At 40.7% G+C, this 18,098-nt stretch overlaps 1 protein-coding gene across 1 annotated transcript in view; it reads right to left on the bottom strand.

The window, feature by feature from the left end:
* Positions 1-340, bottom strand: part of NT5DC1 (5'-nucleotidase domain containing 1) — a 137,729-nt gene extending 137,389 nt beyond the window's left edge. The window contains exon 1 of the mRNA XM_032846428.1: positions 139-340. Coding sequence (XP_032702319.1) covers positions 139-231 — 93 coding nt within the window. The 5' untranslated portion in view covers positions 232-340. The remainder of the gene's footprint in view (positions 1-138) is intronic.
* Between the last annotated feature and the right edge of the window lie 17,758 nt (positions 341-18,098).

The following is an 18,098-nucleotide window of genomic DNA, read 5'->3' as shown; positions in this document are numbered from 1 at the left end:
TGGGAGGCCGAGTTCTGCGCAGGGGCGTGGCGGCCGCAGGCCCCCCGCAGCGCTCGCCGCCCTGAGCCCCGAGGGACGTCCGGCCCCGGCCGCCATGGAGGTGCTCGCCGTGCGCGCCGGGCAGCCCGCGCCACTCACCAGGGCGCTCTCGGGCAGGTTGTAGCGACACAGAGTGTGGTCCAGGTCGAAGCCGACCACGTCGCAGGCGGCCAGGGAGAAGTGCTGAGCCATGGCTGCGCTGGAAGCACTGGAGAGCGCCTCGGGCGCCGGGAGGGTGCGAGGAGCCCGCGGACTGGACGCTGCGGGACGCTGCGGGGATGGGACCGGACGGGACCGGGGCGGGGCGGGGCGGGGCTGCGGCCACCCCCGGGACGCAGCGCGTCGGCCTCCAGCGCTTCCCGCGCCCGCGAGCACCGCCCCCGGCCACGCTTCTCCCCGCCTCTCGCGCGGCCCGCCTGCCCGCGCCGCCCCCGCCGCTTCGGCGCCCTGAGGCCCGCCGCTGCAGGCTGGGTTCCCACCGCCCCGCCGCCGCCCCGCCCCGCCCCGCCCCGCCCCGCAGTCCCGAAGGCGGGAGGGCCGGGAGCCCCCCCACCTCTGCTGGAGCTGAGGGTGCAGGTGAGTCCCCGTGGACACAGAACCTTTGCCAAAATTAACCGGGGCTCCCCGTCGTTTTCAAGGTGCCACAGAAAACAGGACACTGTAAAGTTAGACCCGACCCTTTGCTCTTGTGCGGGATAAGGTAAGATTATGGCGACAATTCTATTCACGAATATCCTCTGACACAATTAGCCTAGAATTGGGGAGATATCGTTGCCCACGTGCTCTCTAAGGTTTGAGTATTTCGTTGCTTCCTAAGTTGAAAGACCTTTCACTATCTCCCCTTCTGGAGTGCATTAGAAAATAAATTTATTAGAAGTTGAAGGACCATTTTTGCAAAATGACGCTGATTAAAGGAATCAACGTTGGCTATTTTTGTTACTTGATTATCTTATTTTTTTGTTAAGATGAATTTTTTTGTGAAAGGACAGCAGAAAGGTGATAGAACATGCTACAGGGCAGAAGACTTTCTGCAAACAGATGGCATTAAGATTTATAGAGCACAAAATGGTTCGACAATAATCTGAATTCTCTCACGGACTGTGTATAGCTAGTATTATTTTAGATGTATAGGAGAAAAGTTATATACAATGGTCGCTTAAGGTATTTCACTTTGAGAACCCATATGACAGGCTAGGTCTTTGAGATCTTTAAAATTATTTAAAAGAGAAAATACAATATAAATTAAAAAAAAGAAGATGTAAGTCTATTACCTTTGTATTCCTTCTGTGTTAAGTTTAAAGGAACATTGTCCAATGGAAAAAAAATCAATAGTTATGACATAATGAAAATATAATTCATTGAGAATTACATTTAACCCTTACGAATACTAACCCTTATGAGGCCAATAGACCAATCAAGGGATTAATTTAGTGCAATAAATAATTCAATTAGGTAGGACACTTATTATACCTAGTGGGCCCGTTTGAATAAATTGAATACTTGTTCCATTATAACTCTTAAAAGCCCCAAACAGATCTCTCTGGAATAGGAAGAGGAAAGAAACCTCAAGAAGATTGAGCCCTTCACTGACTAGTATGGTAACAGTCCAGCGGCCATGTTTTTAATGTCTGTGAGTCAAAAGAGGGACCTGGATTGATTCACAGTTTGTACCTATTTCCCTTTTATGACTCTGGTGTCCGTGAGGCATTGACGTTAGCGCTCCTCTTTGCCCCCTTCAGTGAGCCTGCCAATGTCAAACTGCCAGGTAGACTACGCATTGAAGGCCACAAGTTTCCCTGAAGGGTATCTTGTTTGAATGCAGGTTAGGCACTTTAGGGAGTTCCCTTAATAATATAAATGTACAAGTGCATTTGTTGCCCAAGGGAAGAGTACGAAAAGGATGGTTTTTCCTGACGTAAGTGTCCCTCGGACTGGGGTTGGCCCTTAGACTCGGATACGCTCAACAACAGACATTTCTACTTGCTAAGAGACAACTGTTACATGTCTTAGATTGCTCAAGTCCTGTCCAAGAGCTCTCTGCTAGAGACTCTAGACATTTACACTTTGTGGGAGAATTTAGGAAACAATACCCTCCAGGCATCCCAAGAGCTCTTACCCCTCCACGCGCTGTAGTCACCTTTCCTGGCATATAGCTCAAACCTCGTTCTAACTCCCTTAAGAACATGTGGGATGGTTCCCTCTCCCACCCCCGACTCCTTACCTAACCCTGAACTTAAATACATTCACTTTGCTTCATAGGGCTTATTTTCAAATAAAAATATTTACTTTTTTCCCCAATACGTTAAACTTCTATCACATGTACTGAAAATACCACAGCGGTTCTAGTATCAATCAATCAGGAGTCCCATATTCTTAGACCAATTAATTTCTGTTTCTTTGAGTGCTAATATTAAATATGTCAGTGTTGTGGCCTGAATTGTCCCTTCCTTCCCAAATTCGTATTTTGAAGCCTAAGCCCCAGTGTGACTATTTTTGGAGATAGGGACCTTGAGTATGGTTAAATGAGGTCATAAGAGTAGGGCCCTAATTTCATATGACAGTTTCAAAGAAGAAGTGACACCAAATAGACCGAATGCACAGAAGAAATGCCATGTGAGGACACAAGGAGAAGGTTCAGTCTGCAAGCAAAAAAGGAGGGTTTCACTAGAAACTTACCCAACTGGCACCTTGATCTTGGGCTTCCAGCCTCCAGAGCTGTGAGAAAATAATTTTCTGTTGTTTAAGCCACCAAGTCTGTGGTATTTTGTTAAGGCGGTCTCAGCAAATTGAGACATTCAGTAAGGAGATTTGACGCCAACCAATGTTGTTGGGTCAAATGTAGTAAATAGTATTTGCATTTGAAAGATCCCAAAATGACATGAACTTATGCTTTAATTTTTTGGCTTAGGTTATTTGTTGGTTTTCAGGATTTTGGTATTTTTACTTGAGTATAATATTAATACTACGCTGTGAAATTTTAGGGTGTTTTTTAGTATTCTATGTATGGAGTTTTCCTTTTCACACAAAAGTTATGAAATAATGTAGAAATGTTCAGAAATAAGTTATATTTTTGCTGATTTTCTAGGATTGAATTTCATCATTAATACTGACATATTTTAATACAGCGAATAGACCCATAGTTAGACCTATATTAATAAACCTATATTTTAATACAGTAAATACTGTAACTTAGTGACTTTAACCTTAGGTGTGCCTTTTACTATTATTTACCTAAATAATAGTTTTGTGATCAGCTAGCTTGTTTTAGACTCTAAAATAACTCACTAAGTGATCTTTTGTGAATTTAAAATACTGCAATTTGATATCTACATTGTAAATGTTATTTACCAAACTGTTATTTGGGGGCAGGGTGAGGTCTGTTTGTTTATTCTTTTGTTAGTTGAAAATGTGATTTTCTGTGGTGCCTGGGTGGCTCAGTTGGTTAAGCCTCCAACTCTTGATTTCAACTCAGGTCATGATCTTGGGGTTGTGAGATCAAGGCCGTCATTGGGCTTGGCACTGGACCTGGAACCTGCTTAAGATTCTTTTTCTTCCTGATCCCCCCAAAGAAGACCATATTAAAAAAAAGTGTTTTTCTAAATACTCCAAAGTAAACATTGTAATGTTAACTTTTTATACAACCTAATCGCCACATCTTCCCTGGATCCCATAATTTGCTTAGAGGGAAGCAATAAAGTTTATTTAGTAATTTGAAAAAAAGATAAAATATGTAAATGCCTAAAAGTTAATCTTTGTAGCCCTTAAATATTAGTCATTTAGCTGAATAGGACCAAAAGCTGATTTGTAATACTGGGCAGTGGCCTTAAGATGGCAGTAGTTCTGCATTAGGAATATTTTTCATTTGGTTTCTCTGGTAATTTAAAAATCCTTCAGTATCTTAATAAAAAAAAAAGTGATTTTCTACTTTCCCTTTCTGCTCTTGCTGCAAGAAGAGACGCCTACTTAGAAATTTTACTGTGGTTTTTGTGTGTGTATATATTTATTTTATTTTTGTGTGTGGGTGTATTTATTTTGGATGTTGGAAGGAGAGAATGTGGTGGGATGAAGCCCTTTGGTAGGAAACCTTTTTTTTTTTTTTTTTTGAAGGTATAGTAATTAGTTTTTTTTTTTTTAATTTAGTTTTATTTCTTTTCTTTAATTTAATTTTTTTCAGTGTTCCAAGATTCATTGTTTATGCACCCCACCCAGTGCTCCATGCAGTAAGTGCCCTCTTTAATACTCACCACCAGGTTCACACAACCTCCTACCCGCCTCCCCTCCAAAACCTTCCGTTTGTTTCTCAGAGCCCACAGTCTCTCATGGTTCGTCTCCCCCTCCGATTTCCCTCAACTCACTTCTCCTCTCCATCTCCCCATGTCCTCTGTGTTATTCCTTATGCTCCACAAATAAGTGAAACCATATGATACTTGACTCTCTCTGCTTGAGTTATTTCACTCAGCATAATCTCTTCCAGTCCCGTCCATGTTCCTACAAAAGTTGGGTATTCATCCTTTCTGATGGAGGCATAATACTCCATAGTGTATATGGACCACATCTTCCTTATCCATTCATCTGCTGAAGGGCATCTTGGTTCTTTCCACAGTTTGGCGACCGTGGCCATTGCTGCTATGAACATTGGGGTACAGATGGCCCTTCTTTTCACTACATCTGTATCTTTGGGGTAAATACCCAGTAGTGCAATTGCAGGGTCATAGGGAAGCTCTATTTTTAATTTCTTAAGGAATCTCCACACTGTTCTCCAAAGTGGCTGCACCAACTTGCATTCCCACCAACAGTGTAAGAGGGTTCCCCTTTCTCCACATCCTCTCCAACACTTGTTTACTGTCTTGTGGGTTTTGGCCATTCTAACTGGTGTAAAGTCGTGTCTCAATGTAGGAAACTTCTCATTAAGGTTGTATCTCAATAAATAACTAAATGTTTAAAATATGAAATGAGTCCCTCTTGCAGAAAGAGCTAAAATACCGAATGGCTGAATTGTGATTCAGCAAGATCTCTTAGGATGTAGCAGTGGATTGAAATTTAATAAGTTAAGACACATGTTGTGTTTTAAGACACAGGTTCAAACAGTCTAACAGTGTATTATGGGGAATCTTGATTTATCAGCAGTTAAGTTAGAAGTACAATGCGGATAAACTCAAGGTGAACTCAGCTAATTCTGGTATAAACTGAATTTCTCTTTGACTGTCAGTCTTCCCTTTTCCTTTGCTGTCTTTCTGGGAGGCATGGGGGGTTCTAAATTGCAGTAGGGTTAACATAGCACCAGCGAGTCTGGGAACAGACTTCTGGTCCTTGGCTAATGGCATCCTTACATCTGCTTCTCCATCCCTGTCAGTGTTTGGTTACCTCTGGCCACGGCATCCACCCTGTCAGCAACCATGACTGCTGCATTAAACTCTGCAGTACCTCTATTTATGGCATCATCCTGAAAATTTTTAGTTTTGATCCAAACCATGAGACTATTTTAAGGTTGCCATTCCACACTCAGCCAACCTCTTCTCTCTTGAGGAGTCCCAGGAAACCTTCACAGAAAGCTTTTGGCTTTGAAGCCACAGCAAAGGAGGGTCTGTGTTTCGCCATGGAAAGGTGGGGTGGTTACTTCAGACCCCTTCTATCCAGATGGAAGCCACTGTTTCTATTCTAGTGATGGCTCTCTGTTACCACAGGACACTCCGTAAAGCAGTTTTCTCTCAGAATGCAGAACGAAATACTCTGCTTTTGGATCCTCAAGCTCATGTGGAGGTTTCTGTTGTTTCTCATGGGAGGGATTTAACCTCACAATGGGATAGGGTGTAGGGTCTCTTGCTCAGAGACCCATACAAATGATGCACTTTAATGCTGCCCATCCTGTTTCCTGGGACTAACATTGTCAGATAAAATATTGAATGCCTAATTAAATTTGGATGTCCCAAATATCCCATGAAACCTAGTATTAAAGAAACTATTTGTTGTTTCTCTGAAATTCAAATATAAATTGACATAATTTATTTTCATTTGCTAAATTTTGGCAACTCTGAGACATATACTTTGTATCCATTCTGAAACCACCTTTAAAAAAACTTTTTATAATTAACTTTTTTTCTTGCAGAAAGCCCAGAACTTGAAAAGCAGATGTGTCCTGGCATTTGTTATGGGCCGAGTTGTGCTTCCCTCAAATGACTGTGCTTAATTTGAGGGGCTGTAGGGGCTCTATTTGGACATAGGGCATTTAAAGAAGTGATCAACTTAAAATGAAGCTCTAGGGCAGACCTGATCCATTTTGACTGATGTCCTTTTAGAAGAGGAAATTTGGACCCACAAAGAGAGAACCAGAGGTGTCACGCACAGAGGAAGAAAGACCATGTGAGGACACAGCAAGAAAGCAGTGGTCTGCAAGCCAAGGAGAGAGATCTTGGAAGAAATCAAACCTGTTGACAACTTAATGCTGGACTTTTAACCTCCAGAACTGTGAGAGATAAATTTCTGTTGTTTAAGCCACTCAGTCTGCAGTATTTTGTTATGGCAGCCCTAGAAAACGAATGCAGCCTTCAAGACGATTTTTCTACTTTGAGAGTCTCAAGTCCATGCTGGAATACAAAACCAAGAAATTGTCTGCCACAGAACATCTTCCTCTGAGGGATGGGGCTAGCCAAAACTTTTACCTTTTTCTAATTGGTGGGGAAATTTTGAAACAAAGAAATCTGTTAATATTTTAACATTATACTAGTATGGGTAAAATATCTAAATAAAGGATAATGGATACATTCAAGTCAGGCCTTCATAGCTAGGGTTTGGTATTCCTGAGGGATTATGGGAGACTTAGATATTTTTGGAGGCTGGTTGGCATTTTGGTGATAATAGAAGCAAAAAATATGTGAGCCCAGTGAAATGGTTGTTCCATCCATGGATGGCCCTTCTTTTCTCTTTTTCCATTTATGTTTTGATTCCAAATTTTCAAATATTTAAGTGTGTTAAAATTTTGTATTCTCAAGGGCATCCAAATATGCACATATTTTAGGAATGCCTTAAATAATGTGATCCAGTCAGTGTGGAGTTCCCCTTGGCTCAGATGAGGATCTATAAATTCTTTGTCCCCAGGGCTCTTGAGCAGCAAGTTTACTTTTATGACTTAAGTGACTGGATGCATCTCACCTGTGTATTTTCATCTTTGATCTTTCTCCGATTATGTATTTCTCATGCTGTTCTAGAGTGTCATTAAATGAATAACAAGTACCCTCCTAAGTTGATATATTTTGATTCTTTAATTACTTTGTCTCAGTTTTCTTATCTATAAAATTAGATACTTGAAAGTTTTCTTAAAAGTAAAGATATCTATTTAATATTTGAAAAAAAGGCATGAAAAATTGAGTATCTCATGCTTATCCACACTTCTCCACTATTGGTTTTTGTTTTTTTTTTTCTCCTCTTAACAAAAATATTCCACAACAGCCCCTTTTGAAAAGCAATGTGTAAATGAGTATTAGTAATCTTAGAAATGATTTATTAGGTGCCTGGGTGGCTCATAGTTGCTTAAACATCTGCTTTGGCTCAGGTCATGATCCCAGAGTCCGAGGATCTAGTTCACCATCAGGCTCCCTGCTCAGCAGGAAGTCTGCCTCTCCCTCCCCCAGCCCCGCTTGTGCTGCTTCTCTCTCTCTCTCTCTCACAAAAATAAATAAATAAAATATTTAAAGAAAATGATTTATTATTTGTTGACTATTTAATCCAATTCTAGGCATCTAGGATTTCTGTTCCAGAAAAATCTCAGGTAACAGGCTAACTTCTGGACAGTGACTGTGTAACAGTTTTTCTTTTCTTGGCAAAGTGAAAGGATTAATAGATTATTGTTATACCTAACAGATAAGACATACTTACTGAAAGACTCTAAACATTTCCTCTCAAAAGCAAATATAAAACAATGGAATGTGTTAGAATCTTGTGGGAAATCTCTTTGTGTATTCAGAAGTGGTACTAACATAGTTTTCCATAGTTTGCCCTACTCCTATGTTTCAGCTAAACATTCCAACCATCATTCCTCTATAGTGGACTTTTGAGAAACATCCAATTAATACAAAAGAAGGCAGAAAAAAAAAAAAAAAGAATGATGAATAGGTGAGAGCAATGGGTAGTAAATAACAATAGTAATTGTAGTAAATAACAACAAACTTACACACAAACATATTGATAATTATACTAAGTGTAAATGACCTAAAAAGAGATGAAAAGATATTGTAAGGCTTGATCAAAACAAGATTTAAGTATATGCCATTTAAAGAAACCTGCTTTTAGACATGAAGACATAAATAAATACTGTTTGAAAAAAAATTGAGATGCAATATAAGATATTTGCCATCAAAAACTTTAATATAGTGATATGCTTTTTAAATTTTAAGATGATTTCTATTTAAATATGCAGTTAAAAACACATAAAGATATAAACAAAGGACTATTGCTTAGGTTTCTAAATTTTTGTAGTATTGTATCTTTCTAGCTAACAAAATCAGTTTAATGACCAAAAGACTTTTTATGAAGCAAAAAGAAAATCATGTAGTATCTCTCCTATCTTTGGTTGAAGTTTGCTTTTAAACCTCCTTTCTCCTTTATTCTTCTCAAACTACCCCCCCCCCCCACTCAAACTGATACTGGGATTTGTGGAGAGCAGCAACCACAAACACATTCTGGTTGGCCAACGTGGGTTTCCACAGGATAGGTGTTCCCAATCCAGGCCACATGTTCCCTTCTCCTTCCCAGTTTCCACTCACAGGTGGTTCATGGTCCTTCAGAAACATGGCTGGGTATGTCAGAAGCAGGGATAGGCTGTAAAAGGAGCAATTATCTGGTCATTTGTGGTTGCTGCTGCATAATCCTTTCATCATTTTCAGATGAAGCAAAGTTCTGTTGATTTTGCCCACATTACCTAGTTCTATTTCCTGTGGGGAACACTAGTTAGAAATGGAGTTGGATAATAAGAAATCTCACTTGTGTAAGGTACACATCTCCTGGCACTGTTTAGTCCAGCATTACATGTAGTTTGAGAACCAAGCAAATGGGTTTGCACTCAAGGACAGATAACCTTATTAAAGAACCAATCAGTCATTCATTTTTAAATTCTTACTGAGTTTGTCATATGTCCCTGGCTTTGTTTGCTCTGGGCATCAGAATCCCTTCGGCAATATTAGCTAGATTTGAGAAATTGAACAATGATAATACCTGAGAGGAAAGCTTGGACTAGAGACTTTAGGAAGCTACTAAACATTTTAGCTGAAAATGACTTCACTCATATTACATACTCTATGGTGCACAATTATACATACGAACATATACAACAGCTATTTTATGTACTGATTTGTGACATTATTTCCAACTTCCTTGTCCTTAAGAAGTTATCAGAAATTTTTGTTATGATAAGATAAGAAAATGCCAAGCTTTCTCTTCTTCCAGACATAGTTCATTTTATCATTCTTGTTCCACACCCATGTGCGCTAAAATGTTGAAGTCTCATGTCTTTCCCTTATTACTGTTCGCAGAAAATTCATAGTTCCTCAGAGCTTAGTGTAAGTACTGCATCTTTCTCCTGAATGGGGTGTCCTGAAAGCAGAGCCTGAGATGAAAACTTAGCTGCAGGTGGCTTATTAAGAGGGAGTCCCAGGGGTGCCTGGGTGGCTCAGGGGTTAAGCCTTTGCCTTCGGCTCAGGTCATGATCTCAGGGTCCTGGTATAGAGTCCCACATCGGGCTCCCTGCTCAGCAGGGAGCCTGCGTCCCCCTCTCTCTCTGCCTGCCTCTCTGCCCACTTGTGATCTCTCTGTCAAATAAATAAATAAAATCTTAAAAAAAAAAGATTAAAAAAAAAAAAAGAGGCAGTCCCAGAAATCAGCAGTGAAATAATAGAGTAAGAGCCAGTAACAATATGAAGGGATAACAGGGTCACTGTTGTAGGCAACAGTGCTTTAATTCCACTGGGATGTTCCATGAAACACAGAGAATCCTTCCCAGAATTGTACACCAGAAGGGAAGTCTGACCATCTGTTGGTTCCTGTTCTCTTATACTTGAGGGATGCCAGCTGAATTCCAGGCTGTGTGTGAGTTGGAGCAGCCCCTTTAGCCCCAGAGAGATCCTCAGGCCCAAAGGAGAAAGACCTTGAGTGGCTCTGTTGAGGTAGGACGCTATTTTTTTAAAATAAGATTTTATTTATTTGATAGAGATCACAAGTAGGCAGAGAGGCAGGCCGAGAGAGAGGGAGGGGGAAGCAGGCTCCCAGAGCCTGATGCGGGGCTCGAACCCAGGACCCTGGGATCATGACCCGAGCCAAAGGGAGAGGCTTTAACCCACTGAGCTACCCAGGTTTCCCGAGGTGGGACACTATTATTGTGAGCTTTCATGTGAGATGTGGCTAAAATCAGAAGTGGGCTAAGGAATTGTGATACGGGGCACCAGTGCCATGTTCTTCAGTGGTTATTCACTTGGGTACAATGACATTGATTCCACTCTGTACGAATGTCTCTGGGAATGGTGTTACTGCATTGGTCAGTCTGTCTCCAATCCACTGTTCATCCTGTATTCTTCTCTTTCTGTTCCATCTGTGATCTACTCTGTGTATTCTCTGCCCTAATTCAACGTAGTAGAACTCCATGGAAACTCACACAAATACTTAGGTCCAGTGCTTTCCTAACTTGTTCCCATCGGACTCACATAGAAAATAGTAATGTTTACTTAGCATGTTGGAGCAAACAGAAGAATCTGGCCCAGATAAGTGGGGCAACCTGGGCTTTTGAAGCTCTGAACCTTCTGCAAAGCCTGACAGAGTGGATCTGATCAATATCGTAGCATTAATAGAACCGAGTGTGTTCTAGGCACTCTTTTAGTTGAAATACTGTATTGAATCAGGATCTTGGTTTTTTTAAGTAGTAAACTCCTGGCTTCTTAGTTTGGTTTAACACATGTTTATTGAGAGTCTATCGTGTGCCAGGCACTATGATAGACACCAGAATATAAAAGTAGACAATGGTAATTTCCCTGGAGGGACCTTCAGTTTAGAGAGGGAGATTACGTATCTAGTTATTATAATACCACACATAAAATGGAGAAGCTAGTCTGGCATGGCTTCTTCACCTCATGCTGCTTACTCTGCCCAAAATATTCTTTCTTCCTATATTAGAGTTCCCCAGGGACACAGAATCAATAGGGTGTGTGTGTGTGTGTGTGTGTGTGTGTGTGTGTATGTAGAGAGAAAGAGAGAGAGAGATTTATTATAGGAGTTGGCTCATGCAATTATGGAGGCTGAAATCTGCTGTCTGCAAGGTAGAAAAGGAGGGAAACCAGTAGTATAATTCAGTTCAAGCCCAAAGGCCCAAGAACCAGGAGCCCTGACATCTAGGGCCTGGAGAGGGTGGGTTTCCCAGCTCAAGCAGAGAGAGTAAATTTGTCCTTTCTCCACCACCACCATTCCTCTGCCTCGGTTTCTTTGTTTTTGTTTTTGTTTTTCCTATTCAGGTCCTTATCAGGTTGGACTATGTCTAACTTAATGGGTGAGTGCAAACTTCTTTACTCAGTCTACTGATGCAAATGTCTTCCAGAGACAGGCATAGATGCATGCAGAAATGTTTTACCAGCTATCTGGGCATCCCTTAGCCTGTCAAGTTGGCTCAGTAAATTAACCATCATGCCCTCTTTTATTTGTTGATTTCCATTACCATGCAAGCTACCTCCCACATCACCCTTGGAAAGAACATTATTTCATTTAGCTGCAGGAACCTAGAGCTATCTTTTTGATGGTTTTATTAATATCTGGTTTTGTGTCAGGCTTTTCTAGTACCTCTATTATTTCAGACTGGGAACTATGTTTTGTTCATCTTTGTATCTCAATTCCTAGCGCACAACCTGGTGCATAATGTCCATTGAATGAATGAATGAATTCCATTTCCTAATTTCTATATCTTCATCCATTGTGAAATTTTGAGTGAGTGCCAGGAAGCACCTACTTGGAGGCAGGAAGCACTGTGTTTGACTCTGAATCCTATGTTCTCAGTAATCAATAAATCAGGATTTACATTTCATAGGTTTATAATAAATATTTTAATTGCTCAGAGGGGTGCCTGGGCGGCTCAGTGGGTTAAAGCCGCTGCCTTTAGCTCAGGTCATGATCCCAGGGTCCTGGGATCGAGCCCCGCATTGGGCTCTCCGCTCAGTGGGGAGCCTACTTCTCCCTCTCCCTCTGCCTGTCTCTCTGCCTACTTGTGATCTCTGCCTGTCAAATAAATAAAATCTTTAAAAAAAAAAAGATTTTAATTGCTTGGAGCCACAATCTTCAGGCGGCATTCTGACAACCATTAATTTTTAGTCATGTCAAATACGTGTAAGTATCAGGCACTAATTTTCCATTAGACGTTTGGTAGACTCTTCACGTCTTACACCAAGAGCTCACATGCAGGCTATATAATCACGGGGTAAAAATGGCCTAAGCCAATGTTTTGGGAACCTAATAATTAACTTACCAGCTACACTTAATTTTTAATAGTACATCATTCAGAAAAATACTTAAAGACTTTGGAGTTTCATCAGGAGGGTCACAGGATTCTCCAAGTTTCTATTACTAGATTCTGTCTATACTGAGATAACACTGCCTACTAAGCTCTCTTCATTATGACTGTTGACCCTTGGAAAGTACTTGCTGTGATTTATTCTTGTTCTAAAAGCTCTATTTTAAAACTGTCATTTGGACATGCGAAGAGTTCTTAATGAGAATGTTGGAATAAATGCTCTTGCTAGTGAAGTTGTCAATATATGCGTAATTTCTTATTAGTCTCTTCTGGAAATTAGCCAGGTAAGAAATATAAATAACATGTCCATTTTCTCCTTTTGTCTTTCTCCTTTTTCACCCACCAGAATGCAAGTACTCTGAGTAGAGTACACATGTGCTACAGAATCTCTAGGTCCGCATGTGTCCTTCTCTATCCCATCTCTCTTTCCCTCTGGTGTGCTTACCTGCACACGGGCACCCAGTGCATTTGCATGTCACTTGTCACAATGTCACTTGTCAGTGACTGGAAAAATAGCCAATGTTATTGAGCTTCTTCCATGTGCCAGACATTGTGAAGGGCATTAAATAATGATCTCACTTAATCGCCAAAACATGGAATATACTCATTTTATAGATGAAATTCAAATCCTGATCTTTGTGACAAGAAGCCAGCCCCTTCTGCTTTTCTTAAAGCTCTATTTCACTTTTCCATTTGAATTTTTTCTTTAGACTGAAGTTATTTCTTCACAACACGTGTGTGTGGTGAAACCACAAAGAAAGAAGCAAATAGAATGAAAGCAAACATTTCCTTTCACCATTGCTCAATACATTCTCATCTCCCTCCCAACCCCTGAAGTAACTGCTATAAGTTGAACATATGTTCTTACAGAACTATCCCAGTGTACACAATGTATATACATAATTACAAAGAATATTTTCAGGGGCACCTGGGTGGCTCAGTTGGCTAGGTGTCGGACGCTTGATTTCGGCTCCGGTCATAATCTCAGAGTCGTGAGATCAAGCCTTGTGTGGAGCTCCATGCTGAGCATGGAGCCTGCTTAAGATTCTCTCTTCCTCGGGGCACCTGGATGGCTCAGTGGGTTAAGCCTCTGCCTTCCACTCAGGTCATGATCTCAGGGTCCTGGGATCGAGCCCCACATGGGGCACTCTGCTCAGCAGGGAGCCTGCTTCCCCCTCTCTCTCTGCCTGCCTCTCTGCCTACTGGTGATCTCTATCAAATACATAAATAAAAATCTTTTAAAAAAAATTCTCTCTTCCTCTCTCTCTGTACCTGCTTGTGTGTGGGTAAACTGTCTCTCTAAATATACATATATACCATATATATGTATATTTTTACACACATATGTATTTGTATTTACACCCTTGTATATTTATCAACCTAACACAGTTCTCCCTTCACATTCCCCATGCCTTGCTTTTAGCTTCTAGCTCATTGTAATGTTTCAATCTCCACTTATTTTTTAATGATTATCACACTCTAGCCTCTCAATTCCTTTAACTTCTCTTCTGGGATGGTCTTATCACTGACACTATTACTACCCTCTTCTGTTCTTTCAGCTCACGTCCTGTTTTCCAGCTCCAACCCTTGGAGTGCACTGGTGTGTACAACCCAATGATTGCCACCTCCTTTTTACTGTCTTTCACTGCTATTATGTTCTCATTTTTCCCCCCAGCTGAATATTCATGGAGAATCATTATAATCACTTAATTGATACATCCTTAGAAAATCATTATAATCATTTAATTGATACATCCTTAATTCCTGTATTCCTTTCTCACCTCTTCAAACTAGCGAAGGATCACATTCTGGTAGTGGTAGATACTAAAAAACAACATAAATCTTCCTTCCCTGTATCTATCTATGCCCTTTGCAATATGACTCTGCAACCCCCATGTGAGGACTAGAATATGTTTCTCCTTGAATCTGGTCTAGGTTTGTGAGTTGCTTTCAGGAACAGCATGCAGCAGAGGACATTTTGTCAGTGCTGAGCCTGAGTCACAAGAGGTGTTGAGGGATTCCACACTCATTTTGGGAATCCTGCTACTGCTGGGTGAATAAGTTTGGGTTACCCCAAGGGATGCTGAATCATTATCTCAGTCTACTCTAGTCATTCCAGGCCATAATCAGTAAAATACCACACATGTGAGCAAGGCCATCCAAAATCGGTCAGTCCCTAGTGACCTATGACCTATGATCAGGTGTGAGCCCAGCCACAAGAAACCAAGCCTGGTTCATATCAATAAGACAGTCTAGCTGATTGTAGATTCCTGAACAATAATAAATATTGTTTTAAGCAACTGAGTTTTGAGGTTACTTGTTATGCAGCAGTGGGTAGCACATACACAGGTTAAAGTCAACTCTATTAGTTTTTGTATTTACACCTGAGCAGCTGATCCTGGCTGAAGAAAATATACACAACCATTGCACATGTATTTCAATGAGTAATTAATGCTACTCTCTGTAATAATATGTTAATGCCCTGATGCATTCACTCTACTGCTGTTCTAAATGATTATTTTATAGTTTCCTCTTGTCACATCATGTCCCCTCATCTTTACTCTCAAGTGTTGACCCAGGTTCTATTTTTCTGGAAAAATACCCAGTACCAACTAGCATACATAGTTAGGTACTCTGCCTTGCCTCCTGTTACTGTAGAGCAGTGGTTCTTATGTTGTGGTCCCCAGATCAGCAGTAGCCCATGGGAACTTGCTAGAAACAGAAATTCTTGGATCCCACTGGAGAATGACTGAATCATAAATCTGGCCCTAGGACTCAGCAATCGTATTTTTAACAAAACCTCCACATGTAAAGTTTGAGAAGCACTGCTATAAATTGTCTACATATACATGTAAGGCCAGCCCTCTCCTTGAACACCGTAGTTCATCCTCTCAGAAATAGTACTTTTTCCCCTTGCCTGTAATATTTTTCATTTCTACTAGGTCATCTCAATAACATCATACAAATGTGATGTTATTTTTCTCATCTTTTTTTTTTTTTTTAAGATTTTCTTTATTTATTAGAGAACGACAGAGAACCTGAGAGGGGAGAAGGTCAGAGGGAGAAACAGACTCCCTGCAGATCTGGGAGCCGGATGCGGGACTCGATTCCGGGACTCCAGGATCATGACCTGACCCGAAGGCAGTCGCTCAACCAACTGAGCCACCCAGGCGCCCTATTTTTCTCATCTTAAAACAAATTATTCCATTTCTCTGCCCCCCTTTAATGAAAACTGAAATAGTTGTCTTTCTCACTGCCTGTGATCTCTTCTCTCTTGCTCTCCTAAGCACACAAACTTTTTTCCTTCAACAATTCACCAACTCTCTGATTAAATTCACCAGTGGTACCCATTTGCTAAACCCAGTGTTCAATCTTCAGTCCTCCTTTTTTTTTTTTTTTTTTACCCATAAGTGTCACTTGTCACATTATCACTCCCTCCTGAGGTAAACATTTTTTTTACTTGGCTTATAGGGCAAAATACCCAAGTAGACACTTCAGAAAAGAGAACATGCAAATGGAATATAAATAAAGATGTTAAGTATCATTAGGAACCAGAAAAATTAGGGGCACCCGAGTGGCTCAGTTTATGAAGTGTCTGCCTTAGGCTCAGGTCATAATCTCTGGGTTCTGGAATGGAGCCCCATGTTGGGCACCCAGCTCAGCAGGGAAACTACTTCTCTGTCTCCCTCTGCCTCTCCCCCTGCTTGCGCTCTTTCTGTCTTTCTCTGTCTCTTTCTCTCTCTCTCAAATGAATAAATAAAAAATCTTTTATTTTTATTTTTTAATTTTTAAATTATTTTAGTTTACTTAATTAACATATAATGTGTTATTGGGTTCAGGGGTATAGGTCTGTGATTTATCAGTCTTATATTAATACCTACTGCTTATTATATCACATGCCCTCCTTAATGTCCATCCCCCAGTTAACCTAGCTCTCCATGCTTCTCCCCTCCAGCAAGCCTCAGTTTGTTTCCTATGATTAAGAGTCTCATATGGTTTGTCTCCCTCTCTGGTTTTGTCTTGTTTTATTTTTTCCTCTCTTCCCCAATGATCCTCTGTTTTGTTTCTTAAATTACACATATCAGCGAGATCATATGATAATTATCTTCCTCTGTTTGACTTACTTCACTTAGCATAATACCCTCTAGTTCTATCCATGTTATTGCAAATTTCAAGATCTCGTTTTTTTTGATGGTTGTGTAATAATATACACGACATCTTCATTATCCATTCATCTGTTGGTGGACATCTGGACTCTTTTCCATAGTTTAGATATTGTGGACATTGCTGCTATAAAAATTGGGGTGTACATGCCCCTTTAGATCACTACATTTGTATCTTTGTGGTAAATACCAATTTCTCATCATAGGGTAGCTCTATTTGCAACTTTTTGAGGAACCTCCTTACTATTTTCTGGAGTGGCTGCACCAGCTTGCATTCCCACCACCAGTGAAACAGAGTTCCCCCTTCTCTGCATCCTTGCCATCCTGTCGTTTCCTGACTTGTTAATCTTAGTCATTCTGACTGGTATGGTTGTATCTCATTATGGTTTTGATTGGTATTTCCCTGATGCTGAGTGATGTAGAGCATGTTTTCATGGGTCTGTTGGTCATTTGGATGTCTTCTTTGAAGAAATGTCTGTTTGTGTCTTCTGCCCATTTCTTGATTAGATCATTTGTTTTTGGGTGTTGAGTTTGATAAGTTCTTTATAGATTTTGGATTCTAGCCCTTTATCTGATACATCATTTACAAATGTCTTCTCCCATTCTGTTGGTTGTCTTTTGATTTTATTTACTCTTTCCTTTTCTATGCAAAAGTGTTTTATCCAGAAAAATGAAGACTGAAACCTCAGTGAGACACTACATTTCATTAGACTGGCGAAAATTAGAAGTCTAATCAAGTCAGATGAGGACGTGGAGTGGTGGGATCTCATGAACTGCTGATGGACAGATCAGCACAGCCTGCTTGGTCATATCTAGTGAAGGTGGGGGTACCCATAACCCACAACCCAGGAATTTCACTACTAGAGAGGAAAATGTGTACACTTATACCAGAGCATGTTCATATAAGTTCATCGTATTGTTCAAAATGGCCCCAGACTGGAAACCATCCAAAAGTTGCATCCCAGAAGGATATATTATGGTGTTTTCTTTTTTCTTTTTCTTCTACTTCTTCTTCTTCTTCTTTTTTTTTTTTTTTTAAGATTTCTTATTTATTTTTTGTCAGAGAGAGAGCACAAGCAGGCAGAGTCACAGGCAGAGGCAGAGAGAGAAGCAGGCTCCCCGCTGGACAGGTAGCCCGATGCGGGACTTGATCCCAGGACCCCGGGATCACAACCTGAGCCGAAGGTAGTGGCTTAACCGACTGAGCCACCCAGGGGTCCCTATTGTGGTGTTTACACCACACAGCAATAAAAGTGAATGGGCTTCTGATGTCTGTTGCAAAATAGATGACTCTTAATGACATAATGTTGAGCAAAAGAGGCCAGGCAGAATAGAACAATTAATGTATGACCTCCCCAAAT

This window comes from Lontra canadensis, unplaced genomic scaffold (genome assembly GCF_010015895.1).
Source record: "Lontra canadensis isolate GAN:19392208 unplaced genomic scaffold, GSC_riverotter_1.0 scaffold175, whole genome shotgun sequence".
In the NCBI taxonomy this organism is placed as follows: domain Eukaryota; kingdom Metazoa; phylum Chordata; class Mammalia; order Carnivora; family Mustelidae; genus Lontra; species Lontra canadensis.
Note: the sequence above shows the minus strand (reverse complement) of the source record. Positions and strands in the feature narration are given on the sequence as shown.